The sequence below is a fragment of the Colletotrichum paranaense genome (assembly GCF_030867605.1).
Source record: "Colletotrichum paranaense strain IMI 384185 chromosome Unknown Scaffold_8.1, whole genome shotgun sequence".
NCBI classification, from domain to species: domain Eukaryota; kingdom Fungi; phylum Ascomycota; class Sordariomycetes; order Glomerellales; family Glomerellaceae; genus Colletotrichum; species Colletotrichum paranaense.
Window position 1 is genome coordinate 2,423,903 of NW_026848966.1, and position 15,661 is coordinate 2,439,563.

The 15,661-nt window shown below is 55.8% G+C and overlaps 5 protein-coding genes across 5 annotated transcripts; 3 read left to right on the plus strand and 2 right to left on the minus strand.

Moving 5' to 3' along the window:
• Positions 1 to 88: 88 nt before the first annotated feature.
• CPAR01_10618 (uncharacterized protein) lies at positions 89 to 7,402 on the plus strand (the record flags this gene model as incomplete). Its single annotated transcript, XM_060494878.1, has 3 exons — positions 89 to 550; positions 615 to 6,884; positions 6,941 to 7,402. The coding sequence occupies 3 exons, from the start codon at positions 89 to 91 to the stop codon at positions 7,400 to 7,402; spliced, it is 7,194 nt and encodes a 2,397-aa protein (XP_060347060.1).
• A 701-nt stretch (positions 7,403 to 8,103) lies between these two features.
• On the plus strand, positions 8,104 to 8,781 carry CPAR01_10619 (uncharacterized protein; the record flags this gene model as incomplete). Its single annotated transcript, XM_060494879.1, has 1 exon — positions 8,104 to 8,781. One exon carries the CDS (start codon positions 8,104 to 8,106, stop codon positions 8,779 to 8,781), a length of 678 nt encoding a protein of 225 aa, XP_060347061.1.
• A 298-nt stretch (positions 8,782 to 9,079) lies between these two features.
• CPAR01_10620 (annexin ANXC4) lies at positions 9,080 to 12,112 on the minus strand (the record flags this gene model as incomplete). The annotated part of the gene is made up of 3 exons (XM_060494880.1): positions 9,080 to 9,775; positions 9,940 to 10,254; positions 10,316 to 12,112. 3 exons carry the CDS (start codon positions 12,110 to 12,112, stop codon positions 9,080 to 9,082), a joined length of 2,808 nt encoding a protein of 935 aa, XP_060347062.1.
• Positions 12,113 to 13,085: 973 nt separating this feature from the next.
• CPAR01_10621 (uncharacterized protein) lies at positions 13,086 to 13,725 on the minus strand (the record flags this gene model as incomplete). Its single annotated transcript, XM_060494881.1, has 2 exons — positions 13,086 to 13,397; positions 13,441 to 13,725. Coding segments are annotated over 2 exons (597 nt in total), but the record flags the coding sequence as incomplete, so codon positions are not given.
• Positions 13,726 to 13,953: 228 nt separating this feature from the next.
• On the plus strand, positions 13,954 to 15,638 carry CPAR01_10622 (fumarate hydratase; the record flags this gene model as incomplete). The annotated part of the gene is made up of 2 exons (XM_060494882.1): positions 13,954 to 15,392; positions 15,449 to 15,638. The coding sequence occupies 2 exons, from the start codon at positions 13,954 to 13,956 to the stop codon at positions 15,636 to 15,638; spliced, it is 1,629 nt and encodes a 542-aa protein (XP_060347064.1).
• Positions 15,639 to 15,661: the final 23 nt, after the last annotated feature.

Here is a 15,661-nt window from a genome sequence, read left to right on the forward strand (position 1 = left end):
GACGAAAGACACGAACCCAATACGACACGCCGCCCTGAGGGCTGCGCTCTTCTGACGATACCCTGCTTCTTCTCATATTCCTCAAATCATGGCGCAACCACGGAACAATCCTTTTGCTAGGACCTCGCCCGGTCCTAGCAGCGGCCGGCCGAAATCCGCAGTCTTCTCATCACCGTCTCCGCTGTCAGCCGTTACCACGCCCGTATCGCACGTCAGAAACCATTCCACTGCCTCAGCAGCACCCGCAGCAGCACCTGCGGCATCTGCGGCACCTGCGGCCCCTATCATGTTCTCAGGCACCGGCCACTTCCGTCACAATCGCTCCGACTCGAGAAACAGTGGCTCTGGTTCCGGGACCTTTGCGCCTTCCTTCATCAAGACGGAGGAGATGCGCCGTGGTTCTGACACAGTCAAAGGCATCGAGGGCGAGAATGACTTCTCTGGAAAACGTTATGTGTGGCTTAAGGACCCGCAAGCTGCTTTCGTAAGAGGTTGGGTGGTTGAGGAGACAGGAGGCAACAAGATACTCGTTCAGTGTGACGATGGTACAGTGAGTGCTCTTATCTGACTGTCGTGTGCCGTCATGACATAGATCGCTGACATACAACTTTTAGCAACGAGAAGTCGACGCTGAAAGCGTCGACAAGGTCAATCCCGCCAAGTTCGACAAGGCAAACGATATGGCTGAATTGACCCATCTGAACGAGGCGTCTGTCGTTCATAACCTCCACATGAGATACCAAGCCGACCTCATCTACACCTATTCCGGCCTCTTCTTGGTCACAGTCAACCCCTACTGCCCACTACCCATCTACACAAACGAATATATCAATATGTACAAGGGGAGGAGTAGGGAAGACACCAAACCACACATCTTTGCCATGGCCGACCATGCTTTCCGCAATCTGGTAGACGAAGGCGAGAATCAGAGTATTCTTGTTACCGGCGAGTCCGGTGCTGGTAAAACCGAGAACACCAAGAAGGTGATCCAGTACCTTGCAGCCGTCGCGCACTCCGAGTCCCCCGTAAAGAATAAGTCTCAGCAGTCCAACCTGTCGCAACAGATCCTCCGAGCCAACCCTATCCTTGAGGCCTTTGGTAATGCCCAGACGGTGCGTAACAATAACTCTTCACGATTCGGCAAATTCATCCGGATCGAGTTCAACAAGGCAGGTGCCATTTCTGGCGCCTTCATCGACTGGTACCTCTTGGAGAAGTCTAGGGTGGTGAGGATCAACGGGCATGAGAGAAACTACCACATCTTCTACCAGCTTCTCAAGGGCGCAGACAGGAAGATGAAGCAGGAATTCCTCCTTGACGGCTTGGATGTTGAGGACTTTGCTTACACGCGCGCTGGCCACGACACAATCGTCGGCGTCTCCGACCGCGAAGAGTGGGACTCGTTGATGGAGGCCTTCAACGTCATGGGCTTCTCAGACAAGGACCAGAACTCAATCATTCGCACAATCGCCGCCGTGCTACACCTCGGAAATATCTCTGTCGTCAAGGAAAGTCGTGCCGCAGATCAAGCCCGGCTGGCACCTGATGCCAAGGAACAGGCAGCCAAGGTTTGCAAGCTCCTTGGTGTTCCGCTGGAGCCATTCCTGCAGGGCCTGCTTCACCCCAGAGTCAAGGCTGGCCGTGAATGGGTTGAAAAGGTTCAAACTCCCGAGCAGGTCCGACTGGGACTCGACGCGTTGTCCAAGGGTATCTACGAGAGAGGTTTCGGTAATCTCGTGACTCGCATCAACCGTCAACTGGATCGTACAGGCATGGGTATCGACGACTCGCGCTTTATTGGTGTCCTGGATATTGCTGGTTTCGAAATCTTCGAAGAGAACAGCTTTGAGCAGCTTTGCATCAACTACACCAACGAAAAGCTCCAGCAGTTCTTCAACCATCACATGTTTGTGCTCGAGCAAGAAGAGTACGCGAGGGAACAGATTGAATGGCAGTTCATAGACTTTGGACGCGACCTTCAGCCCACGATTGACCTCATCGAATTACCCAACCCCATTGGTATCTTCTCTTGCTTGGACGAAGACTGTGTGATGCCCAAGGCCACAGACAAGTCATTCACCGAAAAGCTCAACTCCTTATGGGACAAGAAATCGAACAAGTATCGCCCTTCTCGACTCGGCCAAGGCTTTATCCTCACGCACTATGCGGCGGAAGTCGAGTACTCCACCGAAAGCTGGCTGGAGAAGAACAAGGATCCGCTGAATGATAACATCACTCGCCTCCTTGCTTCCTCTACTGACAAGCATATTGCCGATCTATTCGCCGACTGCGCCGATGTCGACGACGATCTAGGTGCCAGCCGCAACCGGGTCAAGAAGGGATTGTTCCGGACTGTCGCACAGCGCCACAAGGAGCAGCTCCACAGTCTGATGGCACAGCTTCATTCTACCCATCCTCACTTCGTCCGCTGTATTCTGCCCAACCACAAGAAGAAGCCCAAGCAGTTCAACAAACTGCTCGTGCTTGATCAGCTGCGGTGTAATGGTGTTCTCGAGGGTATCCGCATTGCCCGGACGGGCTTTCCTAATCGCCTTCCTTTTGCCGAGTTCCGTCAACGCTATGAAGTGCTTTGCAGAAACATGCCCAAGGGCTATCAAGAGGGTCAAGCTGTAGCGGCCATGATGCTTGAGAAGCTTGGCCTAGATAGGAGCTTATACCGCGTGGGCCTTACGAAGGTCTTCTTCCGAGCTGGTGTGCTAGCCGAACTGGAAGAACAGCGTGATGCCCTTATCACCGAAATCATGTCTCGATTCCAGTCAGTTGCACGTGGCTACATCCAGCGACGAGTCGCTTACAAGAGGCTGTTCCGGACTGAGGCCACCCGCATCATCCAGAGAAACTTCAACACCTACCTCGACCTGATGGAGAATCCGTGGTGGCAGCTTGTTAGCAAGATGAAGCCACTCCTGGGCGCTACTCGTAGTGCAACAGAGGTCAAGAAGAGGGACGCAATGATCCGCCAGCTTCAGGACAAGATGAAACAAGAATCTGATGATCGCCACAAGCTGGAAGAGGATCGCCGAAATGTACACAACGAGATGGTCCGAATTCAACAGACCTTGGAAAGTGAACGTGCCCTCGCGTTGGACAAGGAAGAGATCTTCAAGCGCCTACAAGTGAGAGAAGCAGAACTCGAAGAGAAGCTCTCCGGCGCCATAGAAGACCAAGAGAGGCTGGAGGACCAACTTGACGACCTACTAGAAGCCAAGAAGAGGGCTGAGCACGACGTTGAAAAGTACCGGGCTCAACTGGAGCAAGCTGCACTACTTATCGCACGGCTAGAGCAGGAGAAGTCAGAGCTCTCAGAACGCACCGAAGAGCTGGAGCGCTCTATCGAAGAGATTTCGCAGAAGCAATCGGAGCGTAGCGAACAGGAGAGACTGCTCGAGGACGAGATCAAGATGTTGCAGAGCCAGCTTAGTCTCAAGGATCGCAAAGCACGGGACTTGGAGAGCAAACTCCTCCAGATCGACCAGGACCTCGAGGTCAAATTGCGGACAGCACAGAAAGACTTGCAATCGTCAAAGTCGAGAGAATCCCAACTGGCTCTCGAGAACCGCCAGGTCCAACAGCAACTTTCTGAACTATCCAAGACTTCGACCGACTACGAGGATCTTGTCCGCAAGAAAGAGAGCGAGCTGTCCGTTCTTCGGGGAGACAACAAGAAGTTTGAGATGGAGCGTCGTACCTTTGAGGAGCAAAAGAAGGTTCTCGTCTCCGAGAAGGAGACCGCTGCATCCAAGCTTCGCGAAGTCCAGGCCGAGATCACAGCCATCAAATCACAACAGTCTCAGCTTGAGAGGGAAGCCGAGGATGCCAAGAAACTTCTCGAAACACGGCTTTCTGAAGATGCCCAGGCAGACGAGAACCGCCAAGTCTTGGAAGCTCAGATCAAGGACCTCAAGGACGAGCTCTTCAATATTCAAAAGGAGCTTAGCAGGGAGAGGCAGTCACGCGACGACGTCCTCCTACTGAGCGAGCACAAGTTCAACGCCTTACAAGAAGAGTACGATCATCTGAACGAATCGAAGATCATTATAGAGAAAGAGCTGTACGTTCAGCAAGATAACCTGCGTCGAACCAAGGAAGCCCGCGACACCGCCGAACGGGAACGTGACGAAGCGAGACAGGAGATCAGACGTCTCCGGGTCGCGAAGACTCAAGCCGAGGAAGCTCGCGTGCAAGCCGAGATTGAAGGCGAACGGGCTGCTTCTCGGGCTGCTCGAGAGAGAGAGGAGAGCCTTCGGAAAGATCTCGAGGCTGCTCAGGAGAGGTTGAAGTGGTTCGACAACGAGTGCGCCAATCTCAATCATCAAGTCGAGGATCTCAATAAGCTTATCCTTTCTTCTGGAGAGTTTGGTCTAAAGAACGATCAGGAGAAGGAGAGACTCGAGCGCGAGCTGGTCACTGTCAAGGGTCGCCTCAAAGCCTCGGAGAACGACAATCGTGCCCTTCTCAACAAGCTCCAGCAGAAGGGGCTGGAAATCGCCCGCTCAAGTTCAAGAGCCAGCGAAGCTTCAAGAAGTCAAGTGCTGGGTCTGCAACGTGAAAAGACCCGAGCCGATGAACAAAATGCTCAGCTGAACAAACAGCTTGGCGAAGCTCAATTCACCATCGCTGGCCTCGAGAAGAAGGCCGAGAAGTTGCAGCTCAACCTGGAGGATCTCAACCATGAAGTGGCCCGAGAAGCTAAGGCTTCGAGGAATGCCGAGAAGACGGCATCGACTGCTACTGCGCAACTTGCGGAGGCCAATCGCACCATCGAGTCTGAGCGCCAGCTCCGTACACAGGCTCAGGCCACTGTCCGAACTCTGCAAACTACCATGGAAAGTAGGGAGAAGGAATTGCAAGAGCTGAGGGCGCAGATGCTCAAGGTCCTCAAGACGGTCGATCCCGACGTTGTTGTCCCGCCTCAAGCAGACGGCACAAACGAGGGCGTGCTTAGCAAGAACTTCGATCTAGTTAGGAAAGTCGAGGATCTCCAGCAGAACCTTCGGGTCCAAACGGCTGCTAGAACAAATGCCGAGGCCCAGTTGGCGGAGCTGCGCTCTTCTCGCATGGAATCTCCTATGAGGCCCAAGCTGGAAGAGATCAGCCCTAACGAGGCCCCTTTCAATGGCTCGCCCACCTTTAGGCGATCCAAGATGCAGAATCGTCAGTACTCGAACAACTCGACGCCCACCCGCCGTTACGAGCCAGAGAATATGGACTCAGCTCGCTCTGACAAGACTGCGGATATCCTGAGCTTCAACAACCGCATGGATCTCAAGGCCGAGGTTGAGGAGTTGCAGAACCAGCTTCAGATTGCTGAGATGCAAAATCGACACCTCCAAAGCCAGATCGAGCGCGGTTCCTCGCCCCCGGAGGAATTCGACGAGAACTCGTCTGTGCTTCGAGTGCAAAAGTTGGAGAAGGTCAACAGCCGCCTGCACGACATGCTGGACGACTCTGCAAGGAAGGTGTCGGCTCTGGAGCGGAGTGTGAGGACCGGCGAGTTGTCCCTGCGTGATATTCAGACCCGATCGCACGAAGAGATCCTGGACGCGCTCAACAGCCAAGAGGAGGCGCGTCGCTCACTTCTGCATAGCCACAGGGATGCCATCTCGGAACTTTCGGACGTCAAGAACCATTTCGAACGGATGCGCCACGACCGAGCTGCCCTTGAAGTCGAGCTTCGGGACACCACATCCGAACTCGAGGAAATGAGCCTGGCTCGCGAGCAAGAGGCTGCCAGCCGCAGTCAGCTCTTGCAGGACTTCTCTGATCTGCAGATTCAACTCGACAACCAGACTTCCAAACTCGCCGACGTTGGGTCCAGCTTGAACCTATACAAGAGTCGTGCAGATGAATATTTCAGTAAACTGGAGCAAGCCGAGATTGCCGTTTTGAAGGCCAACCGAGCGGAATTGTTTGCCAAGACGCAGGCTAAGGAGGCCGAGGAGACGTACGCCGAGGTCATGTCCGAAAGAGAAAAGATGGACGCCACTATTGAGGACCTTCAACGCCAGAACCAGAGGCTTGAAGAGAAACTCGAGGACGTTTCGACCGATTTGGATGCTGCAAGTCAAGCTAAGAAGCGTCTTCAGCACGAGCTCGAGGACTACAGGAACCAGAGAGCCAACGATATCGAGGATAAGGAAACCAGCATGGAGCAAACACGCAAGAAGTACCAAGCCGAGTTCGCCACATTAACCAAGGAGCTCGATCTGGCCCGCGAGGAGAAACTCTTCAAGCAAGCCGAGATTGCTCGCTTGCGGGAGGAGCTTGATGAGCTCCGCTCTAAGTGGGACGACGAAGTTCTCAACAGCTCGACCTGGTCCAAGGAAAAGGCCCGCCTGGAGTCAACTCTGGCTGATGTCGTCTCGTCACGCGATGAGGCGGTCAACGCCCACAGCGAGGCCCAAGGCAAGGTCGTGACTTTGCTTTCCCAGGTTCGGTCTCTCCGCGCCTCTGTGGACGAAGTCACTTCTGAGCGAGATCTTCTTGTCCGGGAGAAGCGCAGCATCGAGGCTCGCCTTGAGGAAGCCAAGGCTGGTCTGGAAGATCTCACCAACGGCGACAGCGCATCACTCCGCGACGCCGCCAACCTGGACAAGGAAATGTTGGAGTTGAAGTCCAGCCTGGCCCAGCATGAAGATATTGCTGCTGCTGCAGTGGAGAAGATGAGACGCGCCGAGGCACTGGCTGCGGAAATGCAAAAGGAGGCCATGGTTGAGCGCGAGGCCAGCACACAGCTCCAGAAGGTTAAGGCCACCCTGGAGAAGTCTTTGAACGAGATTCAGATCAAGTTGGTCGACCTTGAGACCAAGGGCTACTCAAGCGCTAGCCAAGATATCAAATTTTTGCACAAGCGCATCCAAGAGGTAAGGATAGCCTACCATAAGACACTTCTCATATAGTCACTAACAACATCTTTCAGCTTGAGTCTCAGCTTGAGGAGCATGAGAATGAGAAGAACAAGTCTCAGCGATCGGTTCGAAATGTTGACCGGATCGTCAAGGACCTCCAAGGTCAGATCGACCGCAAGGACAAGCAGAACACACAGCTGCAAGACGATGTTGCCCGCATGCGTGACAAGGCGGAAAAGCTCTTGCAAACGATCGAGGAGCTTCAGTCGTCTGAGTCGGAGAACCAGCTTCAGGCACGCCGTGCTGAACGGGAACTCCGCGAGGAGAAGGAGAGGTCGATGCGCCTGGAGCGTGAGCTCGAAGGCATTAAGGCATTGAGATTCGAAAAGGGGGCGGCGTCCGCGATGGGAAGCGTCCGCGGTGCGTGGCGCACCGGGTTTAGTGTTGATGATGACACCGCCTCCATGATTTCTGTACCCAAGCGGAAGAGCAGCCTTAGTCGGGCACCGAGTCTCACCAAGGGGTTCTTGTAAAAGAAGCGGGGTGTCAAGGGTATGATGTCGATGTATGGGGAAAAGACGTTGTAATGTTTAAATGGGATTGACTAGCACGGGTCGTTTCGGCGTTCGAGCCACGGACCGTAAAGGTCTGGGGGAACGGAGCGTGCGCATGGTCGCGAAGGGCGTGTTATGGTGTTCTTCTCTTTCCCTGTTGTATACGTACAGCATTGGCGTGTCTAGCATCGGGTTTGCGCTTGGTTCATTGTTGGAGTGGTCAAACTTACATATTTTCAGTTGCCTTTATGAGACGAATAGATTCGGAAGTTCAGAAGAGGAGCGCATTACTAGTCATACATGCGTACCTAAGCATATGTGAATGAGAATCTTCCGTTATACTCACCGCCAGATTTCTCGTGGATGTTGTTTGGTCTTGGTGGTTGTACTTGGGTGACCTTGGGTATGCGGGTAGCCGCGCGCGCTCTCGAGAGGAGGGGAAGTTTGGTGGTGGGAGCAAACAAAAGGGCGAGGAGCGGCTGTTCTCTCCCTCGAGTTTCTGTGACTTAGTCTTACTTGTTTTTCATTTTTGTTTTGAAGCACATTTGATCCCAAGCTTCATCTGCCTCGTTACTCAAGGTTTTGGGAGTCGGAAGTCAGATGACTTGAATCGAAGCGAACACCACCGACCTAACAAGACAACATCCCCATCGGGGTCGAAACACACTCTTCTTTTGGAGATGACGGACCTTCGACAGCGGGTACCAGTCGGGGGACTCAGCGATGTTGGAGGCGAGGTGATTTGTCTTGATGACGAGGGTGTTATCGAGGAAGGTGTTGATGTAGGTTTAGTTGGTGGGGCTGGGGGTAGTGGTGGGGGATATTATTACTATGATGACGGGAGTGAAGATACTTCGGAGTCAGAGACGACTTCGGACGAGGAGGAGGATGATGTTTGTGGCGGGCGTGGAGGGTGTGGAGGGTGTTGGGAGGAAGATGAATGTTGCTTTGAGATGGTGGGGTATTGTGCTGGTGGGTATGGGTTGCAGGCTGGAGGGGGAAGGGGGGGTTGTGGGATTGAATTTGGATGCGAGGTTGGTGGGAGGATGACACCAAGGGATTGTGGAGGCAAGAGGGAGAAGAAGTGTAAGGAGTGTGAGACGGGGAAGAAGTGCAAGACATGTGAGAAGAGGAGGAAGAAGAAGAAGGGAAAGGGGCTCTGGAGTAAGCTTTATCCTGTGAAGAAGCTGGGGGAGTGGGGTGGTGATGTTGTAGGTGTTTCGAGGTGTCCTGGTGAGGTTGGTGTTTCCTTCTCTGTGACCTTTTTATTTGGGTCTTGCCTTCTGAGGTCTTGCGGAGAGGTGAGGGCTGAGACTAAAGGAGAAAGACGTTTGTTGTTTGTGTTTGAATGTCGCTAATGATGTGGAACAGCAAGATCCAAAGAGATGGGGATTCAAGGTCGACGATAGATTACGCGGATCACGAGGATGCCTCTTAGGTCCTACAAATGCGATGAGGAGGCATAACTGTACCAGCACTGGGTCTTGCGGAGATTTAAGACGGCCGTATACGATGAGGGAGCCCCGAAGAGGGGGAAGGGGACAACGACATATACCGAGACACGGCCCGAGGAGTTATTATCACCATAATTCTGGTAGTGGAGACCATGGTCTGAGGCATAAAGAGGTCTTTAGCCCTTCGCGGGGTGAATGGCTGTTATTCCCAGTTAAGAAGTATGAGGCTTCTCCTCCCCCTCCTCGGAGAAGCAGATCTCGCGATGAGGAGTGGAGAAGGCCACAGGACGGAGCAAGAAGTAGATCTCGCGATGGAGGGAGGTACTTCCGTGAGAGGGTTCGGCATGTGTATGTTCGGCGCGAGGGTGATGATGGGAGGTGGAGGGGTGAGAGGCGTAGGAGTAGGAGCAGGAGTTTGACGAGGAGCAGAAGTAGGACTGTGAGTAGGGATAGGAGTCGGAGTCGAAGCCGGAGTGTGAGGAGGGGGGTTAGCGGAGATAGGAGGGATGGGTATGTTATGCATAGCGGCCGTGGGGATGAAGGGGTACGGGAGTTCAGGGGCGGTGGCGGATATGACGACGGACGACGCGGCGATGAGCGTGGTATAGATCGTGGCGGCGGGTATCATCATGATCAACGGCGCGGCGATGATCGAGGAAGGGGTAATGTCGAACCTGGAAGTAGGAGACGGGCGAGGAGCTGGGAGAGGAGATCGGATGTTAGTGAGAGGGTTGGGGAGATGGATGATCGGTCGCAGGGGAGTTCGTATGCTCTGGGGGAGACGGCCGTTGCTAGGAGGGATGAGGTTGTGAAGGCTGTTCGATTTCAGGGTCACCCACGGTCGTGATGAGGGTTTACACCAAGGAGCGAGTTTCATGGTGAAAAGCTCGCGGAAGGCCTGGTTCAAGTGACATTACGAGTTAAGAATATGATATCAATATTTCATTCAAATAACCTCCCATCTCCCATGGTCTCATTATATCCCATCATCAATCTTTTCATGAAATTAAGTTATTCCCCCTTCCGCTCCTCATCTTGATTTCCAGAAATCTCTCACCGCACCTGCGCCGGCACCTTTTCGTAGCTCTTCACCTGGTCGGGCATGCGATAGATGCACAACTCCCGACAGAACATGCCCCACTCGCCGCTGGTGCCTTCGCGGACGGCCTCCTGCATGTCGCGGCCGTAACGCTCCCGGTAGGCGCGCTTGATGGCCTCGAGGTGGTGACGGTCCCAGTGGAAGCGGACGAGGCGGGAGATGAGCAGCTCGCGGCGCAGGTCATCTTTGCGGCTTGCCGTGAGAGCGTGGTGGACTAGCAGAGCGTCACGAACGGGTCTGTTGATGACGCCGTTGAGGACGTGGGCGAGGAGTTCTCCCTACGAAGACAAGCTGGGTTAGTTCTGGGTCTAACTTTGTGTAACCATGGAAATTACTCACCACGAGGTTGCCGCTCTTCTTGAGCGCATCGCGGGCAAAGTTGGTACGGTACGTCCGCTCGTACAACTTGAGTACCTCGCGCAGATGTGAGTCGCTCCTCTGCACGACGATGCTAATCATGAGCGACTCGCCGCCCTTTTCCGACTTGACGGCCTTGCGCAGGTCCGAGACGTCGTCCTCAACCGAGTGATAGTCAATAGCCAGGCGGCGACCATAAGGATCATACTCCTCCATCCGGCGCTCCTCGAGCACCATGAGCACGGCCTTTTTGAACTTATCCTCCTTGAGCTCCGTCTTCATGCACTTTGTCAGGCTGTTGTCGTACTTTTTATCGCTGAAGCCGTCCTTGATGAGGCGGATCTCGTGGTTCGTGCGGCCCATGAGCGACTCGATGAGCAGCTCCCGGCGCGTCTTGTCGCCCTGGTACCAGAAATTGGCCCAGTACGCCTCGCTCTCCCACTGGCCGAGCGCCGTGGCGTAACAGGCCTTCATCAGGTTCGGGTCGGAGTCCTTGAGGCGGGAGCGGATGTGCTTGGCGACGTTGACGCCCTTGCGGTCGGCGCCCGTCTTGACGAGGGCCTTGTACTCCTTGCGGAGGTCCATGACCTGGTCATGGGTGAGGCCGGGCAGGATCTCAATCAAAGGCTCCGGGTCCGGGTTTTTCCTGTCGCTGCGTAGCGCCTTTGCGATTCTCGACGCATCGTCCTCAATGTCGTGGAACCGCGCACGGCGGCGTCGTCGGCCCTCATCGTCGGAGCCGATTGGCGAGAGGGGCTCCATGACCTGCAGGTCGTGTGATGAGGGGAGCAGCATGGGTGACGGCATGGGTGACATGTCCTGATAGGTACCGTGGTACGACTCCAGCAGCGGCGACCCCGGTGCGTTGGCCAGCGACATGCTCACGTTCATGGAGTGGTGGCCAGTGTTTACAGATAGGTTCGACATGCGGTGAGTAGGCGGCTGGGGCGACTTGTCCCGCCTGCGGCTGCCGGGTTCGACCGTCAAGACATTGGACGAGACGCGCGGGTCGTTGGCGTAGTACTGCGCGGCGCCGGCTGAGATCTGTGGCCCTGGACTCGGTGCGCGACCAGAGTATCGGGGCTCAGGAGCGAGGCCGCCTGGTCTAGAAGCATTGGGGTCGAAGCCGTATGCGAGGTTCTCCTCCAGAGCCTTCTTCTTTTCCTCCTTCTTCTTAGCCTTGTCGTCGGTCTTTGCGTATTCGTAGGGCTGCGGCTGAGCGTAAGCGTAGCCGCCGGGCGACACAGGGCGAGGGGGCTTCGCTGGGGGGTACAGGTCGCCCGCGTCAGGGCGAGGCGGCTTTTGAGGCGCGTATTCGGCCTCGTTGCCGTATTTGCTGTTGCTGCGACCGTGACTGCTGTACTTTGCGGGCAGATACTTGAGCTTGTCGTCATCGCGGGGCTCGTCGTACTTTTCGCGCGAGTTGCGGTAGTAGTCGTCTTGCGGGGATGGGGGCGGACGGTAAGCAGGATTACTGCCGCGCGGGTCGTCGTAGTCGTAGAGTGACCTGGTGCCTGGAAACATTGCGTCGCTGCCGTCCTCTGGGTAAGGAATGGCTCCGGACATGGCGCGGCTGGCGCCCGGCTCTGCGGTGACGACGTTGGCGCCTCCCCTTTCACGTCCATATCTGCCACCATCGAGATCGTCTTCCGGGTAAGCATAGCTGGGCTCGCGCGGGGGATCAACCATGGCGGGGACCGCGGGGCTCCGACTGCGCTCGCGACGGCCCGGTGAGCGCGAACGAGTGCGACGGCCTCGGTCGTCAACCTGGAGAGACATGGTAGTTGCTTGGAGACTCTGGACACTCAAACTGGGTTTGTCGCTGTTGAGTCTGAACTTGGCTGCGAAAATGCGAGTTGACGGGAATCGAGGTGGGGTTTTGGAGCTTGAAGTTGAGACAAAACGTGCGGGACAGGCAATGAGGGGCACTCTCTGGCCCAAGTGTGTGTGTGTGTGGGACAGGGACCGTGGGCGTAGGGCGACGGGAGCTCCTCTTTTTTTTTGCTCTTATATATCAGAGGGGAGAGAGAAGAGATGAGATGTCGCGTGCTCTCTTAACTTCAATTGACCAGCGTGCGGCTGACTTCAAGTACTTGTACAGATCTTGGAGCCTCGAGCATAGGGTTGGATACGAAACGAAAGACGAGGAGGCTGTGGATGCATGTAAAAGAAAGGAAAGGAGACAGATAGATGCACTAATGTAAGGGTAGGCATGGGAAAATGGGGTGAGTGAGCAATGAGCAAGCCACCCAAAAGGAGAAGAGTTGGGCTGAAGGATGTGAAACCCACCCAGTTGCATAGCGTCTCTTCCCCATCCTGACCAGGACGGCATCAGCATCAGCAGCAAGTCAGTTGGTTAGCAACAGCTGTTGCGGTACCATGCAGTAAGCTAATGGAGCTCGCATCGTCTATCCCCTGTTCTGACTCCTCGGTGGCTACCTAGCTTGGCGGGAAATGTGTCGTATGAGCTACTGGCGAGTAATGCTTCATGACATTACCTGCAGCACCGGCCTGGCATCATGAGGTAGCAGTGTCTCTTGAATCTGCTGATCAAAAGTTGTCCGTCTAGGTAGACCGTCAGGCGCTAATGGCTATGTGGTTGCGCCGGTTGGTCCAATGGCCGCGATGGCCTCAAATCTAAAGGCCCCTCAAAGATTGCCAACACCGCCTTTCTGTCGTACTGCGTCCTGCGTGCACCAAGACCCTCAGGACAGAGCCCCCGGAAAGCCAGGGGGCGGGCTGGGGTCAACCGTCAATGTGGGCATGAGAGGAAGGCTGTGAACGGCGGCGAGTCCGTGGCAACGGGTTCCTCCAGGGAAGCTAAGCTCTCCGACCCCGTGGGCGGCGGCAGCGGCGAAGAGGGAACGGGTGCTTCTGCAAACTCGAGAGCAATTCCCAACGGGCCGTCTTGTGTTGTGATGACATGCTGCAGCGGAGCGGGGCCGGGATCCCCGCCATGTCGCCCTACTCGTCCTATCAACATGCTCCCGCTGCGGACGATGCAAGGGCCTTTGGGGGCTGAACGAGTGCGTGCTGCCGCTGCTGCACCAGTGACGATGGCACGCTGGGATTCCGGTCGAAGTCGACGATTTCGGCTCGGGACCTACACTAGATGGTGACACGGCGGGTGGGATGAAAAGCCGAAGGATTCCGTCAACGAGAGCACAGGAGCTCCTAGACGCCTTACATAATCTTCCACCACAATATGTTCCCCACTCTCGGTTGATTATGTAAGGCACTGGGAACCGGAGACTTTCGGCCAAAGGCAGGGCCGCCGGTGGTCGTTGCTGTGCATTCGGGTTATCGGGATAAGCCGGGCTGCACGGGCCACAATCAAGCTCCACAGTGTCAGAGCTCCCCCCAACGGAACGAACTCGGAGGTGATGGAACTCCTGTTAATTATTGAGCCGGCAAAAACGAGACCTTTTTTTTCTCCTTCCTCTCGTCCTTGGAGATCTATTTGGTTAATCTGGCAATAACTTCACGCACTCCTTCTCGTCACCCATCGAGGTCATCAAAGCTTCAATTGGCTCCGTATAAGCTAGAAATTGCGACTTAGACCAGCGTTTCTACTCTCCAAGACCCTTTCTCCAACCACCAACAGAAAAAAACCGCCCGCCATGCTTCGATCGGCACCAGCTCGTCGCGCCGCTTCCGGCCTGGCAAACACACGGCTTACCGTTATGCCGAGGACATGCGCAAAGAGCCTCTCCACATGCTCGACCCGATACACCTCCTCTTCCCCCGCAGCTCTTTACCCCGCGACGAACTCCAGATCAACAAACCTTACCAGCCCTTTCTCCCTCCAGAGAAGCATTCACACCACTGCTCCCAGAATGGCCGAAACCCGTACCGAGAGCGATGCCTTTGGCGAGATCCAGGTCCCCGCGGACAAGTACTGGGGTGCTCAGACTGAGCGTTCCCTCGAGAACTTCAAGATCAACCAGCCCCAGGACCGCATGCCGCCCCCGATCGTGAAGGCCTTTGGTATCCTCAAGGGCGCCGCCGCCACCGTCAACATGCGCTACGGCCTCGACGAGAAGGTTGGCAAGGCCATCCAGCAGGCCGCTGCTGAGGTCGCCGAGGGCAAGCTCCTCGACCACTTCCCCCTCGTCGTCTGGCAGACCGGCTCCGGCACCCAGTCCAACATGAACGCCAACGAGGTCATCTCTAACCGCGCCATCGAGATTCTCGGCGGTGTCAAGGGCAGCAAGAAGCCCGTCCACCCCAACGACCACGTCAACCGCTCCGCCTCTTCCAACGACACCTTCCCCACCGTCATGCACATCGCCGCCGTTCTCGAGATCGAGCAGGAGCTCCTCCCCTCCCTCAAGAGCCTCCGCGATGCGCTCCAGAAGAAGGTTGACGAGTTCGACGCCAAGCAGATTATCAAGATTGGCCGCACTCACTTGCAGGATGCAACCCCCCTGACCCTCGGGCAGGAGTTCTCCGGATACGTCGCCCAGCTCAGCCAGAGCATCAAGAGAGTCGAGTCCTCCCTTCCCGACCTGCGCCAGCTCGCTCAGGGTGGTACCGCTGTCGGCACCGGTATCAACACCTTCCAGGGCTTCGCTGAGGGCATCGCCGAGGAGGTCTCCAAGATGACCGGCACCAAGTTCGAGACCGCCCCCAACAAGTTCGAGGCCCTTGCCGCCCACGACGCCATCGTCCAGGCCCATGGCTCCCTCAACACCCTCGCCGCCTCCCTCTCCAAGATCGCCCAGGACATCCGCTACCTCGGCAGTGGCCCCCGCTGCGGTCTTGGTGAGCTCAACCTCCCCGAGAACGAGCCCGGCAGCTCCATCATGCCCGGCAAGGTCAACCCTACCCAGTGCGAGGCCCTCACCATGGTCTGCGCCCAGGTTATGGGTAACCACGTCGCCACCACCATTGGCGGCATGAACGGCCAGTTCGAGCTCAACGTCTACAAGCCCCTGGTCATCCGCAACCTTCTCCACAGCGTCCGCATCCTCTCCGACGGCATGCGCTCCTTTGAGAAGAACCTCGTCGTCGGCCTCCAAGCCAACGAGGAGAAGATTGCCAGCATCATGAAGGAGTCGTAAGTCACCAATGTTATCTGTAGGATTGTGCGTCTATTTGCTAACACTGTCACAGCCTCATGCTGGTCACCACCCTCAACCCCAAGATCGGCTACGACATGGCCTCCAAGGTCGCCAAGAACGCCCACAAGAAGGGCCTCACCCTCAAGGAGTCCGCCCTCGAGCTCAACGCCCTCTCCGAGGAGGACTTTGACAAGCTCGTCCGCCCCGAGCTCATGATCGGCCCCAGCGCTTACAAGCAGTAGAAGCGCGCACTGGAGATCGGTTG